General features: G+C 45.2%; 1 protein-coding gene across 6 annotated transcripts in view; it reads left to right on the top strand.

Annotated features, from left to right (window-relative positions):
• The first annotated feature begins 2,908 nt into the window (after positions 1–2,908).
• SCCPDH (saccharopine dehydrogenase (putative)) overlaps positions 2,909–18,932 on the top strand; it is a 55,259-nt gene continuing 39,235 nt past the window's right edge. For all 6 annotated transcript variants that reach the window (XM_074031485.1, XM_074031444.1, XM_074031425.1 and 3 more), the window contains exons 1-2: positions 2,909–3,142; positions 6,209–6,321. In XM_074031485.1, the coding sequence (XP_073887586.1) occupies positions 2,953–3,142; positions 6,209–6,321 (303 nt within the window). In that variant the 5' untranslated portion in view covers positions 2,909–2,952. The remainder of the gene's footprint in view (positions 3,143–6,208; positions 6,322–18,932) is intronic.

The raw sequence follows: 18,932 nt of genomic DNA, 5'->3' as shown, positions 1-18,932 counted from the left end.
TAGCTAGGACTACAGAGGCACATCACCACACCCAGCTAGTTAAAATAAAATAAAATAAAAAACTTTTTTTTAAGAGATGGGGTCTTGCTACATTGCCTAGGCTGCTCTCAAACTTCTGGACTCGTGATCTTCCTGCCTTGGGCTCCCAAAGCGCTGGGATTACAGGCGTTGAGTCTCTGTGCCCAGCCAACTTCATTCTTTTTTGTTGTTGTTGTGTGTTTTTTACCTAGAACCACCTGAATAGTCATACTTTGTTCTTTATAGCTGTACAGTTCCTATGGAATGAATAGGACACAATGATTTATTTCATAATTCCTCTGATAAAGGACATTGCATTTGTTTCTACTTTTTGTTATTACAAAGCAATGCTGCAATGACCATTATGTTAGTCCATTTTTGCGTTGCTATAAAGGAATGCCTGAGGCTGGTTCATTTATTAAGAAAAAAGGTTTTATTTTGGCTCATGGTTCTGCAGGAAGTACATAAAGCATAGTGTCAGCATGTGCTTCTGGTGAGGCCTCAGGAAGCTTCCAGTGGTGGCAGAAGGTGAAGTGGAGCTAATGTACCACATGGTGAGAGAGGGAGCGAGAGAGAGAAGGATGAGTTAGGCTCTTTCAACCACCAGCTCTTGTATGAACTCATACAGAGAGAACTCACTCATTATCCTAGGGATGGCACCAAGCCATTCATGAGGGATCCACCCCCATGACCCAAACATCTCCCACCAGGCCCCATCTCCAGCGCTGGGGATGACATTTCAACATGTGATTTGGGGGAGCCAAACATCCAAACCATGGCAAGCATTGTTGCCAAAATACACACACACACACACACACACACACACACACATATATAGTTTTTAGTTTTAGGGTTTCTTTTCTTTTCTTTTCTTTTCTTTGAGATGAAGTCTGGCACTGTCGCCCAGGCTGGAGTGCAGTGGTCAGATCTCAGCTCACTGCAAGCTCCGCCTCCCGGGTTTGCGCCATTCTCCTGCCTCAGCCTCCCGAGTAGCTGGGACTACAGGCGCCCGCCACCTCGCCCGGCTAGTTTTTTGTATTTTTTTAGTAGAGACCCGGTTTCACCAGGTTAGCCAGGATGGTCTCGATCTCCTGACCTCATGATCCGCCCGTCTCAGCCTCCCAAAGTGCTGGGATTACAGGCTTGAGCCACTGCACCTGGCCTTTTTTTTTTTTCTTTTAAGAGACAATGTCTCACTTTGTCACCCAGGCTGGAGTGTAGCTCACTATAACCTCCAACAACCAGGTTGGGACCAAAGGTGCGTGTCACTGTACCCGGCTCTGTAAGATTATTTTGTAGCGACTGTTTACTCCACTAGAATGTAAACTTCTTGAGGGCAGGGGCTTTATTTGTTGCCATATCCCCAGTACTTTATTCTTAGTGCCTAGTATATAGTTAAGTGTGTAAAATACTTGAATGCTTACTACTTTATACCCACCAGATGGACATGAATGAAGCTTGAGAATACCAAGTGCTGACAAGGATGTAAAGCAAGAGGATTCTAGTATCCTGCTGAGAGTGAAAATTAGTGCGTGTGCTTTAAAGAGCAATGAGATAACTCAAATGTGAATATTCTAGCACCAACCATTTTCATTCCTGACATATATTCGATATACTTTCGCACAGGTGCTTCAGGAGAAATGCACAAGAATTTTATTGTAGCATTCTTTGTATTGTACAAAAGCACTATACAAAATTGTTCAAAAGCATTGTAGAATTTGGTATATTTCTCTCTCTCTCCACACACGTATCACAGACATTTTTTAAAATTCTGAATCATTTGGGAATAAGTTCATGACATCATGACCAAATAAGAAAGTTGCAGGATTAACATTTACAAAATATGCAAAATATGCAAAACAGTACTATATTTATAAATACATATATAACAAGCAGAAAGATAGGAATAGGAATAATAAACACTGAATTCAGGCAAGTGGCCACCTCGGGGACAGGAAAGGAAATGTATTCAGGAATGAATACCTGGAAACCTCGCTATCTGGAATATTTTTCTTAAGCTGTGTTGAGGGCACATATTTGTTATTGGCTGTACCTTTTTTGCAAGACTAATATATTTCATAATTTTTTAAAGCATCCATTTATTCCTATTTTAATGAGAGTTTTTAAAAATCAGGAATGGGCTGGGTGCAGTGGCTCATGCCTGTAATCCCAGCACTTTGGGAGGTCGAGGTGGCTGGATCACCTGAGGTCAGGAGTTTGAGACCAGCCTGGTCAACAAGGTGAAACCCCATCTCTACTAAAAACACAAAAATTAGCCAGGCGTGGGGGCGCGAACCTGTAATCCCAGCTACTCAGGAGCCTGAGGCAGGAGAATTGCTTGAACCCGGGAGGCGGAAGTTGCAGTGAGCCGAGATCGCGCCACCGCAGTGCAGCCTGGGCGACAGAGGGAGACTCCGTCTCAAAAAAAGAAAAGAAAAAAAGGGAAAAAAAGGAAGAAAAGCAAGCAAGTAAAGAAGCTCAAAGGTTCTTGGCGTGGGCCACCGGCAGGTTTTCTCGCACTCTCTTTGCGCCACGCCCACGTGCAACAAGAAGAAACGGCTGCCGCCTCCAGCTTCCAGCAGGGCGGGAAGATGCGCTGCGCGGGGCGGCCAGAGCCGTGCGGGAAAAACGGCAGGAGGGAACTATGGGCCGCGGTGGGCGCCTGCCAGGCTTGGAAGCGGACTGGCAGCCAGAGCCACGGCCAAGGAAGCCTCGCGTCCGAAGCCTCCCGGGCAAGCAGCGGCTCTGCGGCTCCGGCGCCAGGCGGCGTGGGCCTGGCCGCGGCCCTGGCGCGGCGGCGCGCGCGGGGTGAAGGGAGCGCGGCGCTGGCGGCGGCGACGCGGCGGTTGCTGCGCCGGGTACTGGGGTCGCTGCCGGAGGCGCAGGCGCCGTGGACTCAGCGCGCCCCGGGCCTGGGCTCGCAGTGGACTCGTCATGGCGACCGAGCAGAGGCCTTTCCACCTGGTGGTGTTCGGCGCCTCTGGCTTCACCGGCCAGTTCGTGACCGAGGAGGTGGCCCGGGAGCAGGTGGACCCGGAGCGGAGCTCCCGCCTGCCCTGGGCGGTGGCGGGCCGCTCCCGGGAGAAGCTGCAGCGGGTGCTGGAGAAGGCGGCCCTGAAGCTGGGTAAAGGGGCGGGCGGGACGGGGCTGCGCGGTGGCTGGGCCGGGGACCCCGCGTCGCCCCAAACCAGCGTTTCTCCGCAGGGGTGCGTGTCCCCGAGCCCTGCGTGAGGACAGGAAGAGGAGAGGGAGGGATGTTTCAAGTATTGCCACAGCTTTGTTCCACCTCCTTAACTATATACGTGTGTGTGTATATACACCAGGGATACACTGAACACACACACACACACACACACACACACACACACACGAGGAGAGGGAGGGATGTTTCAAGTATTGCCACAGCTTTGTTCCACCTCCTTAACTATATACCAGGGATACACTGAAAACACACACACACACACACACACACACACACACACACACACACACACACACTCTTCCTCCTGTTTCCCGCATTTGCATTTCTGCCTCAGTTTGGGGACACACACACACACACACACACACACACACACACACACACACACACACTCTTCCTCCTGTTTCCCGCATTTGCATTTCTGCCTCAGTTTGGGGAGTTCCCCTGGCGAAATGGCCAAGAACTTGAGTTGCCCTCTCTCTGCTTCATCCTGCCCCGCAGCAGGGGCACCTGTTGAGTCTGCGGGTTTCTTAATATTTGGTCGGAGAGGAGGGGAGGGCTTTGGTCTCTTGGAGATCGTAGTTTCCCTTTGCCTCGTGTTTTGAGGACGGGAGAGCAAACTGCGCGGTGGCTCAAGCCTGTAATCCCAGCACTTTGGGAGGCCGAGACGGGCGGATCACGAGGTCAGGAGATCGAGACCATCCTGGTTAATACGGTGAAACCCCGTCTCTACTAAAAAGTACAAAAAACTAGCCGGGCGAGGTGGCGGCGCCTGTAGTCCCAGCTACTTGGGAGGCTGAGGCAGGAGAATGGCATGAACCCGGGAGGCGGAGCTTGCAGTGAGCTGAGATCCGGCCACTGCACTCCAGCCTGGGCCACAGAGCGAGACTCCGTCTCAAAAAAAAAAAAAAAAAAAAAAGAGTTGTATTGACAGTGTCTTTGTGGCTATTCTGTTTTAGTTTCTTTTCTGTAAGAATACTCCAGCAGCCTTCCTCTTCAGAGAATAAAAAGTGTGTATTTCTGGTTTAGACGCTTACTTATTCTAAGCATTCAGGTAGCATATATTCATTGATTCTGTAAGCATTCGGGTAGCGTCTATTTATTGAGTGACCTTGTCCTTGCTGAGACCTGTCCCGAGTCTGGGGTGCAGGATGGGACAGAGAGGAGACAGACGCAGGGATCCTGCTGCCTTCATGGCTGGGGAGACATCTGACTTACGACTCCGTAGCCTTTAAATTTGGCTATTAACTCCCCACCGTAGATTTCCCTTACACAGACACCCGTTAGAGTTCTGGAAATACTACATTCTTTCTGTTTAATCTACTTTCGTACGATGCCCTGCTCGGAGTGCTTTTTGTTCGTGGTTATGTACAGAAGACACCACGTAGGCTGGACTCTCCCACAGCTTTTGATGCTGATACTACCAACACGTAATTCTGACCAAAGAGCTTTTTGGTTGTTATTTTTCCAAGAGAAGTAATTTCACTATTAAAATATATGCTTCCATTTCTTTTTCCGGCTCGGCAAGATCGTACCGGTACAGCCTTGTCACTTACCATATATAATGCCCAAATCCAGTTTTATTGTGGGGGATATACCTTCACCTATTGAAACCTGCATCACTTAGTTGAGCCAGTTAATTCCAATTATTTTCTTATGAGCCTGTGTGTTTATGTAGCGTGTGCTTTTCACCTCAGAGTTCTAATTTTTTTTGTTTTTTGTTTTTTTGCCATTCTCCTGCCTCAGCCTGCCGAGTAGCTGGGACTACAGGCGCCCGCCACCACGCCCGGCTAATTTTTTGTATTTTTAGTAGAGACGGGGTTTCACCGTGTTAGCCAGGATGGTCTCGATCTGCTGACCTCCTGATCCGCCCGTCTCAGCCTGCCAAAGTGCTGGGATTACAGGCGTGAGCCACCACACCTGGCCCTAATGGTTTTCATGTTAACAGTCAGTCCGAGACTCTCCATCACCTACAACTAAATCATGCATAGTGATTGTTTAGTAGTTGATGAGGAACTTTATTTTTTTAAAGACAAGGTATCATTCTGCTACCCAGGCTGGAGTGCAGTGGCGTGATCACAGCTCGCTGCAGCCTCGACCTCTGTGTCTAAGTGATTCTGCCACCTCAGCCTCCTGAGTAGCTGGGACTACAGGCGTATGCCACCATGTCAGATAATTTTTTTTTTTTTTTTTTTTTTTTTTTTTAGTAGAGACAAGGTCTTGCTATGTTGCCCAAGCTGGTCTGGAATTCCTGAGCTCGAGAAGTCCTTGGCCTCCCAAAGTGCTGAGCCGCTGCCCCTGGCCAAGAAACTATTTTTTTTTTTTTTTTTTTTTTTTTGAGACGGAGTCTCGCTCTGTCGCCCAGGCTGGAGTGCAGTGGCCATATCTCAGCTCACTGCAAGCTCCGCCTCCCGGGTCTACGCCATTCTCCTGCCTCAGCCTCCCGAGTAGCTGGGACTACAGGCGCCCGCCACCTCACCCGGCTAGTTTTTTGTATTTTTTAGTAGAGACGGGGTTTCACCGTATTAGCCAGGCTGGTCTCGATCTCCTGACCTTGTGATCCGCCCGTCTCGGCCTCCCAAAGTGCTGGGATTACAGGCTTGAGCCACCGCGCCCGGCCAAGAAACTATTTTTATGACATAAATTTCTTGTTGGAGAGGAAGTCTGGATAGTTATCTGGTCAGCATTTAAACTTGATCGTTAAATTGTCGTGTTACACAGGGTTGTTATTTACACAACGCTTTTATTAGATTTTTTTTTTAAAGATCAGGTTTTTAGTAACGCTTAGTGTTAACTCAGTTTTCCTCATAACCTTTTCCTTTTTTATTACCTGATTAAAAACAGTTTTATCTTTTGTCTAAACGGGAGAGCTAGCTTTCAGTATATCAGTGTATTTAGTAATTTGCTGGTCACTGATTACTATAAAAAGAAGACAAGCAAGATGTAATCCTCTACCGGAATTTTCTTTACTTCATTTGTTTCTTATTTTAGGAAGACCAACACTGTCGTCTGAAGTTGGAATCATCATTTGTGATATCGCTAATCCAGCCTCGCTTGATGAAATGGCTAAACAGGCAACAGTTGTCCTCAATTGCGTAGGACCAGTAAGTAATCAACCCTTCTTTGTATCAGAACAAACAATCCATTCATTTCTAGCAAAATATTCCAGAGGAACATAAGGGCAGAGGACAGAATTGTTGGTTGAAGGCCTTAACCCCGTATGGGGAGTTTTTCCTTCTTGCGAGAAGCAAATGGAGATTACCAAAGTCTCCTGAGAGAGACTGACAGGCTCTCTATGACCCTCTCCTTAGGGCATGTGCACTGGCTTGTTGATTGGTTACATCTGTGATTATCAGAATTTTCTTTCCTTTTTACTGTCTGCCCCTTCAGTGTGTGTCCCTGGTATATTTTTTATTTATAAATTATATTCTTATATTACTGGGTAAACATATTTTTTAAATGCACAAAAAGAATAAAAAGGACTCATTTATTGAATGAATATTTATTGATACTTACCGTATGTAAAATGCATTATTGCAGGCACGTGGGACACAATGGTGACCGAAACAGAAAATCCCTCATGGAGATTACATTCTTGTGGGGAAGACAGAAAAATAGGATTGTAATAGGAGGTAATGAAAAGTGCTTTGAAGAAGAGTGAAGCCGAGAAAGGAGAAAAGGTGTTGGCATGTCGGTGTTTTTAGATAGATGGTCAGGGAAGGTTTCTGTGAGGAATTGACGTATGAACCAAGATCTGAATGAAATGAGAGCAAATTGCATGAACTTTTGAGGAGAGACTTTTCCAGGGAGAGCAGGCACAAAGGTCCTGAGACGCAAGTGTGCTTGGCAAGACGGAAGAGTGTGACAGAGGCCAGTGTGGCTGGGCAGAGCAGGAGGTGGAGAGTGGATCAGAGGGAAACCCAGGAGCTGGGTTGTGTAGGATCTTACCGGCCGTGGTCAGGACGTGGGTTTTTCTTCCAAGTGTGACCAAGAGGCGTTGAATGGTTGAAAGGAAGGGCTTCATCTGATTTAAATTTGAAGTTCTTTGGCTTCTGATTGAAAAAATAGATAACAAGGGATGAGCAATGGAAAGGTCCAAGCACAAGCCCTGGGGTAGTAGTGGTAGAGGTGCTGAGAAGTCGTTAGGTTCAGAGTATATTTTCAAAGGAGAACAGCTTTTGCTATTGTACTGAGTATGAAAAAGTCAAGTCACAGGCCATCAGACTTTTGGCCTGTGTAACAAGGTGAGTGTTGGTGACATTTAGTGATCTGAAGAAGCCGTCACAGTTGGCAAGATGTTTAAAAATTAAACTTCTAAAATATTAATACTTTTTAATTGAGAGCAAAAGGGTTTGTGAATTGCTATTAAATAAAAATGTTGTGGATTTAGATTCATCTCATTCTTTTTTTTTTTTTTTTTTTTTTTTTTTTGAGACGGAGTCTCGCTCTGCCGCCCAGGCTGGAGTGCAGTGGCCGGATCTCAGCTCACTGCAAGCTCTGCCTCCTGGGTTCACGCCATTCTCCTGCCTCAGCCTCCCGAGCAGCTGGGACTACAGGCGCCCGCCACCGCGCCCGGCTAGTTTTTTGTATTTTTTAGTAGAGATGGGGTTTCACCGTGTTTGCCAGGATGGTCTCGATCTCCTGACCTCGTGATCCGCCCACCTCGGCCTCCCAAAGTGCTGGGATTACGGGCTTGAGCCACCGCGCCCGGCCGATTCATCTCATTCTTAACTAGCTTAGATTCCATCCATGAGGTCCACTGCTCCACTCTGTAATGGAGGCCCTCATCCATCTCCCGTGCCTTTTTCTCCTCAGTACTCTGGAAAAATCCCAGCCCTGGTTATTCTGTTTACCTTCTCTTCACCTGAACGTGAGTAACCCAATGTGGCTGGAGAAAAGTATATCCCCATGTAAACTGATCACCCTTCAAATATGTGTTTACAAACCTCGTGTGGCGCTCAGCACCTCCAGCAGCTCTGCTCAGGAATTCTCAGGAATTCTCTCTCCTGCTCTCTGAAGTAGCTCACAACCTTGTTTTCCTTGCACTTTTAGTATCCCATCTCTCTTTCCTTGTTCTTATCTGATTTTTTTTTTTAACTATGAAAATAGAAGCTGGTTAATAACAGAATTTCTTTCTTCATCTTCCTACCACCAGATCTATCTACCTACCTACCTGTCGGCCAATCCGCATCGTACCCTGTAGTCTGCCATATCTCTTGTTCCAAGGAAAAACTGGTCCTCTTCCTATTGGACACAGTTTTCAAAGACTTTATTATCGGGGGAACCAGCCCCCAATATTTCAACATAGGTTCTTTTCTATTTTCTGTAAGTGTCGGCTGGTCTGAGAAATAAAGAGAAAGAGTACAAAGAGAGAAATTTCACAGCTGGGCCCCAGAGGCATTCCAGTCACACTGCGTTTGCATGCGGTGTTCGAGACTCACTGCCTGATCTCCAAGCCACGTAACAGACTGTCTTAAATCATTAATTTGATTAGCCAGTTTTTGATCAGTGCCTTGTTGAGGATTCTACATTTGGGTGGAATTGGCTTGCCAGTCATTAACAAAATGAGCTGTTTGAATAGATTGACGTAACGCCATTCAAGCAGTGGTGGCCAGTGCAGTGACTGTAATTAGGTCCATGATCACAGTAATTAAAGTGAAAACAAACCTCTTAGATCTTTTTAGAATTTGCTGTAACACTTCATTAATTGAACGTATCGAGGAGGAAGATTCCCAAGGTCTGGGCAAAGTTACTGGAATCCAGATTCCTTCTCGAGCTCGAACCAACATTACACTTTTCCTGGAGTCAAAACGGGAGTTAATGCAAGTGTATAAATGACAATTAATGCATTGGACGGTTTGTTTGTCCAAATTCTGATATTTCCCACTCACAGCATGTAAGGAGGCTTAACACAGCTCTGTATGGGAACAGTCAGGTTGGAGGTAAGCAAAGCAGAATGTCTGAATCCACATTGATACGGAGGGAGGGGGACGATAGCGGGGACAACAGACAGAAGAGTTTCCCCTTCCCGTAGTCGCAGTCCAGACATGGCAATAGCCAATTTCCAAAGTTCGGGCTCAGAATGGGGAATATCATATGAAGCCTGGGGTGATAATGCCTTTATCTTCCCATTTTAAGGGAAAGAATGAGCTGAATCTCCTATGCAAAGTAGAAGGATGATTCTCGTTCTCCCATAAGAAATAAAATAAGTAGCCTCCAGGCATTCTTTTCTACCAGAGGAGCAATGGTTTTTTAAATAGCCCTTTGGTGCCCAGTCTATTTCTAAACCATATGAGTCATTTTTAAATACTACTGCATGTGAGTTAACATAGTCTTTCCAAATTAAAGTTTTAGATGGGCCCTCAACATTTTTAGGACATGGTTTTCCTGCAGGTTTATATTGAAAGTATGGGGTATCTTCCCTTACTCCCCCTTTCATTTGTCTTAAAGGAGAAAGGGAGAGGCCAGAGACCGAATGTCCCAGTTCCTCTGTAGCTGATTTCTCCGCAAGATAAGCAGCCCAGACTTGAGTTTCTAGATGGATACAACCAGGTGCATGTCCAGGGCACTGAGTGGGTGTTTGTAACCTATGGTAACATTAAATGCAGTGCCTTCTTCTCCTGGTTAAGTGGCGCAATGGTCATCTGTAGCTCCAGGCATCCATGCACTATCGTTAGTGTAGATTTCTGCAGGAGCATCCATCTAGGTGAGAGGTTGAATAAGTGGAGGGAAAGGCACATAAGCCCAATAAGAATAATTTTGTGCAGCAGGTAAATCAGTGTGAGAGGAAACTGGTGAGACACAAAGTATAAGAAGGAGAATCATTAAATAAAACCTATTGTAAGCAAGATTGAGTGCTGAAGGAGGAAGAGAAGAGCAGAGGGATGTTCTTTTCAGGCTAATAGAAATGGTGAGATTTTTAGGTTTGTAAGTAGAAAAAGGTAATTTGGAGAAGTGGGATGAGTTAGATGGGTCTCCGTTGCCATGAGGGAGGATTGAACCAGACCCATTTTGATTTGGTGTGCCTGCTTCTGAGGACTTGGCACAGATCTCACCACGTCTGAGGGCGGTCTCTGACACGGACGTCTTTTCCCTGTGGTTTCATTCACAGGAAGTTTAAGTCTTTTAGTGGGCACCCAGGAAGGGGACTGATGGTCTCCTGGTGAAACAAAGCATGTCCTCTTTCCCACATTAAGCGGAATCAGAGACAATATTTAAAGGTTTGGGGAAATCCTGTAAGGCAGTGATTATAGGAATTAACTCTGCCTTTTGAGCAGAGGTATAAGGGGTAGAAATAAGCTTGTCTGTAGGACCCACATAACCAGCATTTCTGTTACTGGAGCCCTCAGTGAACAGTATAACAGCCTCAGGAATGGCTGATCTTTGGTCAATCAAGGGACCACCCAATATGTCATTTTTATAAAATCAATTTGTTTTTGGATAATGATTGTCAATAACGCCAATAAAATCAGTCAAGTGAATTTGCCACAATATGGAATGTTGAAAAACGGCTTGAACTTTGAGCTGATTTAAAGGAACTATAATTAAATTCAGATCACATCTGGAAATTTTAAGTATTCTACACCGAGCTTGTCCAATTAGACTGGCCATTTGGTCCAGATAAACAGACAAAGTTTTTGACACAGAATGAGGAAGAAAACACCACTCCACTAAATCATTATGTTGAACTATTAGCCCAGTAGGGGAGTGTAATGAAGTGAAAACCAGAAGCTGAAAAGGCGAGACGGCTGTACTCTAGATAACTGGGCGGTCTGGATTCTTTCCTCTACGAATTCCAGTTCTAGTGAAGCCTCAGGTCAAAGTGCTGGGACTGCGGAGATTGGAATCTCCACACAGCACAGAAAACAAGTTAGCGCATATGTTGGAATGCCTGAAGTAGGTCTTAAATAATGTTACCCCGAAGTTTTTGGAAGTCATTTAAAGTTTTCAAAGAATTCCTCCTAATTTGAACTTTCTGAGGTTGAATACATTGTTTATCAACCACCATTCCTAAATGTTGAACAAGAGTGGTCTGTTGAATTTTATCCTGAGCGATGTGTAATCCAGCCTCTGTAACACAGCGGCTTAAAATTCGATAACAGTCTATTAATTCTTCATCAGTGGGGGCAGCAATTAAGATATCATCAATATAATGAAGAATATAGGCCTGGGGAAATTGAGCTCACACTGGTGAAAGCACCTGTCCAACAGAAAGCTGGCAGATGGTGGGCTATTCGGCATTCCCTGAGGAAGTACTTCCCATTGGCAACGACCTGCAGGCTCCTGACTCTTGAGAGATGGTACAGTAAAGGCAAATTCTTCACAATCTGATTTATGTAAAGTAATAGTAAAAAAATCTTTAAGATCAATAACTATGGGAGGCCAATGTTTAGGTATTAAAGTAGGGGCAGGCATGCTGGGTTGGATGGCCCCCATAGGTTTAATGACAACGTTAATGGCCCTTAAATTGGTTACCATCTGCCACTTGCCTGATTTTTTTTTTCTTTTTTAGTAGAAACACAGGAGCATTCCAGGGGGAAAGAGAAGTTTCCACATTTCCAAGTTGTAACTGTTAAGAAACCAATTGAGTCAAAGCCTCCAGTTTTTCTTTAGAGAGTGGCCACTTCTCAATCCAAACAGTTGTGTCAGATTTAAGCTTTAATATATGCAGGCAACACGTTGTGATCAGGTAAATTTTGTTATTGGACAGAACGCATGGCCGTTTTACACTCATGGTTTGCATTCTCAAAAGCTAACATATGAAGGAGAGTACCTTGAGTGTGCTCATCAGAGACAAGTTTTTCAACAGCATCTTGTAATGTAGCTAAAACATCAGGGTATAATTCATTGTGACCTTGTTTAACCCTAGTAAAAGAAACAGGAGCTTGGCCTGGGGGCTCATAATTTGCCCCAAGCTCTCATTCACACCTTTGTTACGTGTTTTGTGGTGAGAGCATCAAAGACTAATTGGGCGTAAGTATCAGAGAAGCTGTCGGAGCCTGTGAGCTGAGCCTGAGTAACTAGAATGCCATTAGTCCGATGTAGCGGAGCCTGCAGACGGGCCTCCTCTGCTCACCATGCACAGCATTGTAAATGCTGAGATGGAGTCAGAACAGCTTTTGCCAAAAGGTCCCTGTGTAAGGGAAGCAAAGTGACCTCAGTACAAAAAGTTTGTAATACCATTTTAACAAAAGGAGAAGTAAGACCATACGGAGTACAAGCATCCTTAAATTCTTTTAAAAAGGTAAGACTGAGAGGTACATAATGACACATTTGTACCCCTTGGGTGTCAGGAGGTTCTAGTGTGAGCAGATAAGCCCACACATCTATCCACTTTTGTTTTGTTTTGTTTTGGCATAATAAGCGTTGCATTGAAGTTTTAAGAGTAGGTATCCAAGATGGAGTTAGCATAGAAATGACAGGAAAAGCATGTGTAGGTAAGGGAAACTGAGGGTGAGGGGGTCAGACCAGTATGACAGTGTGAGGAAAGAGCATTGGGGGAGCAGAAGGAGCAGAAGTATACTGGTGATTACTGGTGTCCATGTGTGGAAAAGGGTATAGAGAAGCTGGCTAAGTGGATGGCAAAGTGACTGGTTGAGAAACTGAAACGACTGGAGGGTGAGGGGCTACAATGGATGTGGGAGGGCCTGCAGAATTATAGGTAAATTGTAGTTTGGTCCTGGAGCTATTAGCTGACTCCAGAGGTTTGAAAAGAGAAGAATCAGCATATATGTGGTCCCGGGCTGTCTGAGTCGGAGCCATGGGAGCTAAAAGTACCGGCTCTTCGTGAAAAGAAACGAGATCATCAAGGGGTGACATTAAACCAAAGTCACTGGAATTAGATAATGAATTCTCAGTATCGTTAGGTGGGGGAGGAGTAGGTGAAGGGAGAGAGGTGGAGGGTCATCAGATTCAGAAAACAGTGGTAACTGCAGGGGGTCACAGAATTGGTATGTCATTAGGACAGCACGTACCAAGGCCCAGTCACCCCAGACAGTGATGGGAACAAAATTCCCGGTCAAGACCAGTTCCTGGAATGTTGCACCAACACGATCCCATAGTTCTACATCTAAGGTACCTTTTTCAGGAAAATATTTTCCATGGTTACTCGGACACCACCGTTTTAACAGGTGTACATCTGAGTTTCCTTTTTCAGGAAACCAAAGACAGTATGTTTCTACTGCCCTGAATAGAGTGGCCATATTTTCCATGGGCATTCGAACCCTTTTCTGTTTTAACTGGAGCTTAATATAGAAGAGATAAGTATAATGTTTAGACTCCACGTGACCCATAGTTAACCCGGACAATACACAGACAGACTCACCACTCGTCAGGGAACAGAACAAGCGTTTCTGTGGACCGAACTGATGATGTTTCTCCGCACCTACCAAAGGGAATCAGGTTCCCACATGCGCTTGGGAAAAAGAAAAAAACACGCTGAGTGCCAGATATCGGGGGAACCAGCCCACAGTATTTCAACGTAGATTCTTTTCTATTTTTCCTAAGTGTCGGCCAGTCTGAGAAATAAAGAGAAAGAATACAAAGTGAGAAATTTTACAGCTGGGCCTCTGGGGGTGACATAACGTGTCAGCAGGTTCCATGATGCCCTTTGAGCTGCAAAACCAGCAAGTTTTCATTAGGGATTTCAAAAGGGGAGGGAGTGTACGAATAGGGAGTGGGTCATAGAGATCACGTGTTTCAAAAGGCAATAGAATATCACAAGGCAAATGGCAGAGCAAGATCACAAGGCCAGGGCAAAATTAGAATTACTGATGAGGTTCCATGTCCCTCTGGGCACACATTATCATTGATAAACATCTTAACAGGAAACGGTTCGAGAGCAGACAACGGGTCTGACTAGAGTTTGCCAGGCTGGAATTTCCTAATCCTAGCAAGCCTGAGGGCGCTGCAGGAGACCAGGGCGTATTTCATCCCTTTCTTCAGCCGCATAAGACAGACACTCCCAGAGCGGCCATTTCAGAGACCTCCCCTGGGAATGCATTCCCTTCCCAGGGTTATTCCTTGCTGGGAAAATAAGTCGTGATATTTCTCCTGTTCGCTTTCTGCAAGAAGAGAAATATGGCTCTGTTCTGCCCGGCCCCACAGGCATCAGACCTTACGGTTATCTCCCTTGTTCCCTGAAAATTGCTGTTATCCTGTTCCTTTTTTAGGATGCCCAGATTTCATATTGTTCAAACACACATGTTTTACAAACAATTTGTACAGATAACACAATCATCACAGGGCCCTGAGGCGACATTCATCCTCAGCTTAGGAAGATGATGGGATTAAGAGATTAAAGACAGGCATAGGAAATCACAAGAATATTGATACGGGAAGTGATAAATGTCCATGAAATCTTCACAATTTATGTTCAGAGATGACAGTAAAGACAGGCATAAGAAATTATAAAAGTGTTAATTTGGGGAACTAATAAATGTCCATGAAATCTTCACAGTTTATGTTCTTCTGCCACAGCTTCAGCGGGTCCCTCCGTTTGGGGTTCCTGACTTCCCTCAACACTTCATGTTTACAGTTACACATTATCTTTTTCTCGGATTTCTCCTGTTTACTGGATTATTTCCATCAGCATTTAAATATGTGATATCTCCCATCTTTAAAGAAAAGCTGCTTGATTCCACATACCTTCCAACTACTCTTATTTGTTGTGCCCCCCTTTAGCAACCTCCTTGAAAGAATTCTCATGACTCACTATCTCTGCTGCTTCACCTCCTCCTCAAACGACTCCTGTTGGGCTTTTGTTTTCCTCCCTCCTCCCTCCTCCTCCCTCCTCCAGTGAAAGTACTCTGCTAAAGTCCCATCCTGTCAAATCCAGTCCTTATCTGAAAGCTTTCGGCATTGATCCAGCTGACCACTTTCTCCTTTCTTTACTTGGCTTCTGCATTGTCATCTTCTCGTAGTTTTCCTCCTGTCCACCAGCTTCACCCTGGAAGTCCTAGTCTCCTCCATTGCGTCTTTATCCTCCCCACTCTAAATGCCTGAGGCCTCAGTGTTCAAGCTTTAGAACCTCAGTATCCTCATTCAGGCATTAGGTTGCAGTAAAATGAAAATGACCAAATGCAGAGTGGTGCTGCGGCCCCCTTTGTGTGATGGAAACTCTCCCACAACCCCCTCAGGATACCTGCTGTGTCCTGCCTTCAACACATGAGCACTTAACGTGGCCCAGAGAATGTCTCGTAGTCAGTCCATATGGTAACTGTTAATAGAACGTCATGTTTTTCTTTGTGTTTTCTGTAAACATTAACGTGAAATATAAAAGTTCTAATATTTACTTCCACCCTCAGTGGATCATTCTGTGCTTCCCTTGGGGGAAGACTACTTGGGAGACCACTGGGTTAGAAGATGGAGCTTTGAGGGCCGGGCGCGGTGGCTCACGCCTGGAATCCCAGCACTTTGGAAGGCCCAGGTGGGCAGATCACTTGAGGTCAGGAGTTCGAGACCAGCCTGGCCAACATAGTGAAACCCTGCCTCTACTAAAAATACAAAAAATTAGCTGGACATGGTGGTGTGTGCCTATAATCCCGGCTACTCGGGAGGCTGAGGCAAGAGAATCGCTTGAACCCGGGAGGCGGAAGTTATAGTGAGCCGAGATTACGCCATTGTACTCCAGCCTGGGCAACAGGAATGAAACTCTGGCTCAAAAAAAAAAAACAGAAGAAGATGGAGCATGGAGAGCGGGATTGCAGTTCTGACCTCTAAGCTAATTGGCCTCACAGGAGAAGGATCTCCCCGAGATGAAGGATTGCTGCTCTGACTGTGTTCACCTATCTCAGACAAGCACAGGGTACGAAGTGGAGAAAAATCTAGCAAGTTCATAAAATAGGAATAAGTGAGAAGGCTCAACTCCAGATTACTCAAAGAAGTGGGCCAGATGTGACAATATGCAGTGAAAGTAAGGAATGGGCAGACTGAGAGCGAGCCTGTGGCTGTGAGCAGAGCCTGGAGGAGCTGGGAGTTGGCAGAATGGAGGGAGGATGCTCCAGGCAGTGGAAGCAAGCACACTGGGTGTGGAGCAGCAGCAGCATGCTTGGGGAGTTACATGGAATTTAGAACTGCTGGAAGATGAGAATTAAGGGACTGTGGTATGATACGATGCTAAGGACTTTCTGTGACATGCTAAGAAGTTTGGACTTCGTACTATATATTGTAGAGGTTGTTTTTGTTATTTTTATTATACTTTAAGTTCTAGGGTACATGTGTACAACATGCAGGCTCATTACATAGGTATACATGTGCCATGCTGGCCTGCTGCACCCATCAGCCTGTCACTTACATTAGGTATTTCCTCCAGTGCTATCTCTACCCCCACCCCCAACCCCATGACAGGCCCTGGTGTGTGATGTTCCCCACCCCATGTCCATGTGTTCTCATTGTTCAATTCCCACCTATGAGTGAGAACATGCAGTGTTTGGTTTTCTGTCCTCGTGATAGTTTGCTCAGAATGATGGTTTCCAGCTTCATCCATGTCCCTGCAAAGGATGTCAACTCATCCTTTTTTATGGCTGTATAGTATTCCATGGTGTTTATGTGCCACATTTTCTTAATCCAGTCTATCAGGTTTTAAGAGTGGATATGTTACAGGAGTGAGGCAGGAGGAAAGGTGACATCAGATTTTTATTTTAGAATAACAGTTTGTTATGTATTTGGAGATGGGGCTAGCTGGCTGCAGTGTAACCAGTTAGGGCCTATTTGTCGTAAATTAGATGAGTGTTGATGGGGTCTGAACTAAGATATAATTGTGTAGGGGAGAGGAGACTGATTTGAGATATTTTTAGGAGACTGAATCGATAAAACTTGGTGACTTCCAGGATAGGTAGCATGAGAAACTTCTTCCAGATTTCTTTTTTTTGACGGGTCTTGCTTTGTCACCCAGGCGGGAGTGCAGTGGCGCAATCTCGGCTCACTGCAACCTCCACCTCCCGGGTTCAAGCAATTCTCCCGTCTCAGCCTTCTGAGTAGCTGGAACTACAGGCTCACGCCACCACACCCAACTAATTTTTGTATTTTTAGTAGAGACGGGGTTTCACCAAATTGGCCAGGCTGGTCTTGAACTCCTGTGCTCAGGTGATCCACCTGCCTCGGCCTCCCAAAGTGCTGGGATTCCAGGCATGACCCAGCCTGCTTCCAGGTTTTAACCTGAGAATTATGTGGGGAGTAATGCCATTGATAATAACAAAAAAGAAGACATCTGAGTGCCATGTGCCTAGCCCTGCGCCAGGCTCTTTGTATTCTCTTATTTCATCCTCACAACTCCCAGGGAAGTGGGTGGTGGTATTCATCACCATTCTTTGATTGAAGAGGTTGGTGCTTAGGTAAAGTGACTTGCCCAAGGTCACACAGCTAGTGGCTGCAGAGCCTGGATGTAAGTCTGGCCTGACTTTAAAGCCCACATTCTAGGCCACTCTGCTGTTCAGCCATTTGCACAGTTTTGTCTCAGAGTCTTTCCTCATTTGAGCACATCAGAAAGACGTTAGAAGTGGGACCCAGGCAGGCTGAACTAGAGGCTATACTTTGTTTTGTATTTTTATTTTTTTGAGATGGGGGTCTCACTTTGTTGCCCAGGCTGGAGTACAGTGGCACGAACACAGCTCACTGCTGTGTCAACCTCCTGGGCTCAAGTGATCTTCCCGCCTCAGCCCTGCAAGTAGCTGGGACTATAGGCTTGGGCCATCACATCTGTCTACTTTTTGTATTTTTTGTAGAGACAGGGTTTTGCCCTGTGGCCCAGGCTGGTCTCTAGCTCCTGAGCTCAAGTGATTGACTCGCCTTGGCCTCCCAAAGTGTTGGGATTACAGACGTGAGCCACTGTGCCTGGCCATGTGTTTATACATATATGCCATATATATATAGTCCTTGTATGTATTATATATCTATATTACATGTAGATATAATGCATATTATAGATATTTATAGATATATATTATATAATATATGTATTATATATTTATAGATATATATATAATATATAAATGGCATATATATAGTCCTCAGCATCGTATTTTTTTTATATATACACACACACACACACACACACACACATATTTTTTTTCTTAGAGAGACAGAGTCTCAAAGCGATCCTTCTGCCTCAGCCTCCCAAAGTGCTGAGATACAGGTTTGAGCCACCACACCCAGCCTAGAGGCTACACACTGAAGCATGTGCTAGAAAGTGGAGGAGAAGAAATAGGTTTAGAGAGAGAGATGATGAATTCAGTTTTAGACTTGTTGAAATTGAGGTGTCTGCTAGATACCTTGCATCAAGACGGAAAATACAAATAATATATTGTTTGTATATGATGTTTTATAAGTAAGTGAGAAAGTCAGGGTGAAGAGAAAATAAAAGGAAAATGTAGGCAAAGTGAAATTAGTTTTATGTGTGACTCACGCCACATGTCCTGTGCTGTCACTGGTCCTGACCTTTCTAACAAAAAACATAGGGAGGGAAACCCATTCAGTGAGCAACTCTAGACGTAGAGGTTGGAGGTCACAGCACAGATTTGATTGAAGTTGGGAGAGTAGGTGAGATTTCCTGGGAGAATGTCCAAGTCAGTGATTCTCCATCTTTGAAGTACGCAAGAGTCACCTGTGAGGCTTATTTAAAATGCAAGTTACTGGAGTCTACCTCAGAAAGCCTGATTCTGGGGGTCTGGAGTGGGACTGTGACCAGCACGCGACCCAGGTGATTCTAAAGCAGGTG

This window comes from Macaca fascicularis, chromosome 1 (assembly GCF_037993035.2).
Source record: "Macaca fascicularis isolate 582-1 chromosome 1, T2T-MFA8v1.1".
NCBI lineage: Eukaryota > Metazoa > Chordata > Mammalia > Primates > Cercopithecidae > Macaca > Macaca fascicularis.
This window is presented reverse-complemented; position numbering and strand designations above follow the sequence as displayed.